Below are 2,188 nucleotides of genomic sequence, written 5' to 3'. Positions count from 1 at the left end.
TGGCCTAAATTGGAGTGGGAGGGGCCAAAAAATTTGGGATAAAAATGGGAAAATTTGGGAATTTCAAAACCAAAATGTCCTTAAATGTGCAACATGCAAATGTGGCCAGAAAGGGGCGTGGCCTCGCGCATTGCCGCCATGATTTTTTCCATATATGGGTATAAAGTGGGTGTGGTTTGTTCTTAAAGGGGCCTCACTCAGTTATAATTTTTTGCAATTTTTGGGATTTTTTTATGGGTGTGGCTTGGCTCAGGTGGGTGTGGCCTAAATTGGAGTGGGAGGGGCCGAAAATTGGGGATTAAAATGGGGAAATTTGGGAAATACACGGGGAAAAAACATGACCTTAAATGGGTGTGGCAAAAGGGGTGTGGCCTCAATGTCTTCAACATTAGTCTTATTCCATATATGGGCATCAAGTGGGTGTGGCTTGCTCTTAAAGGGGCCTCGCTCCATTTTAATTTTTGCAAATTTTTGCTAATTTTTCTCAATTTTTTCAGGATTTTTGGGGTGTGGCTGATCTGAGGTGGGTGTGGCTTGTTTGCCACGCCCGCCCGGGCTTACCACGCCCCTTTTTAACCCCTCAGTGGCCATGGCTTACTCGGAACTGGTCTCGTATCAGCGGCGTCACGACGTCAATCCGCTCCGGGGCTTCCTGGTGCCCCTCGTGCAGGTTTGGAAACACCAAAAATTCGGGAATTTGCCCCAAAAAATTCCGGAATAATCCCAAAAAAATTTCGGGAATAAATTCTGGAGAAACCTTGGGGGGTGCTGGGAAAATCTGGGGGGGTTTGGGTTGAAAATTGGGGGGGATTTCTTTAATTTTTGGGTGTTTTGTGAAGAATTTGTGGCTTCAAATTAAAAAAAAAAATAAAAAAGTCCTTGAAAAATTTCTAAAAAAATTCTGAAAAAGATTCCCAAAAATTATTGAAAAAATTTCAAAAATTTAGTTTAAAATTCCATAATTGCTCTGAAATATTCCATAAGTTTTAGCTTTAGAAGGACTTCAAAAATGAAAACAAATCAATAAAAAATGGAAAAAATTCAGAAAAAAATTTATTAATAATCCCAAATTATTCCTCAAAAATTATTTTATTTTAAAAGACTTTCTTATGTTTAAATCTGTTTGAAGTATTTAGAAATTGATTAGGAATTGATTAAAAATTGACCCAAAAATGCACAAAAAATTGTCGAAAAATCAGAAAAAATTCATAAAAAATCCAAAAAAAATCAGAAAAAAATCCCAAAAAAATCAGAAAAAAATTCCATTAAAAATCCTAATTAATTTCTAATTATGTGTTAATTAACTATTAATTGTTGGGGGGTCCCAGACCCCCCTTTTTGTGTCGTTCTTCTTCGCCCTGCAGGGGATGGCGGCGGCGCCGGTGCCGGGGCTGCTGCAGGGGGGGCTGGGCTGGTTCCCCAATTTGGCCGCCCCCGACCCCTTCTACGTCCTGCCTGTGCTGGTCACTGCCTCCACCTGGCTCGTGCTCGAGGTTTGGGGCCAAAAATCGCAGTTTTGGGCAAAAAAAAGGGGTTTGGGGAAAAAAAATGGAGTTTTTAGGTGAAAAAATGAAGATTCTAGGTGAAAAAATGAAGATTTTATGGCAAAAAATGTGAATTTTAGGTGAAAAAATGTGATTTTTTGAATGAAAAACGAGATTTTTTTAGGGGGAAATTGGGATTTTGGGGGATGGAAATAAATTAAAAATTCTTTTAAAAAATCCCCAAAAATTCTTTAAAAAAAATCCCCAAAAATTCTTCTAAAAATCCTCAAAAATTCTCCTAAAAATTCTTCGAAAAATCCCCAAAAAATCTTTTAAAAATCCTCCAAAAATTATGAAAAAAATTCCCTAAAGATTATGGAAAAAATCCCAGAATTTTAGTTTAAAATTCTACAATTGCTCTGAAATATTCCATAACTTTTAGCTTTAAAAATGCTTGAAAAATCAAAAAAAATATGAATAAAAAAATTCAAGAAATTCAGAAAAAGTTGTATTAAAAATTCCAAATTATTCCCCAAAAATCCCTTTATTTTAAAAGAATTTCTTAGTTTTAAATCTATTTGGAATAATTAAAAATTGATTAAAAATTGATTAAAAATTGACCAAAAAATTCACAAAAAATTGTCGAAAAATCAGAAAAAATTCATAAAAAATAAAAAAAAAATCAGAAAAAATCCCCAAAAAAT

The 2,188-nt window shown here is 35.1% G+C and overlaps 1 protein-coding gene across 1 annotated transcript; it reads left to right on the top strand.

Annotated features, from left to right (window-relative positions):
- Positions 1-543: 543 nt before the first annotated feature.
- Positions 544-1,520, top strand: LOC120502281 (mitochondrial inner membrane protein OXA1L-like; the record flags this gene model as incomplete). Its single annotated transcript, XM_039709545.1, has 2 exons — positions 544-670; positions 1,329-1,520. Coding segments are annotated over exons 1-2 (273 nt in total), but the record flags the coding sequence as incomplete, so codon positions are not given.
- Between the last annotated feature and the right edge of the window lie 668 nt (positions 1,521-2,188).

This window comes from Passer montanus, unplaced genomic scaffold (genome assembly GCF_014805655.1).
Source record: "Passer montanus isolate IOZ18808 unplaced genomic scaffold, ASM1480565v1 scaffold2131, whole genome shotgun sequence".
NCBI classification, from domain to species: Eukaryota; Metazoa; Chordata; class Aves; order Passeriformes; family Passeridae; genus Passer; species Passer montanus.
The sequence above is the reverse complement of the archived record's forward strand: the minus strand, read 5'-3'. Positions and strand labels throughout refer to the sequence as shown.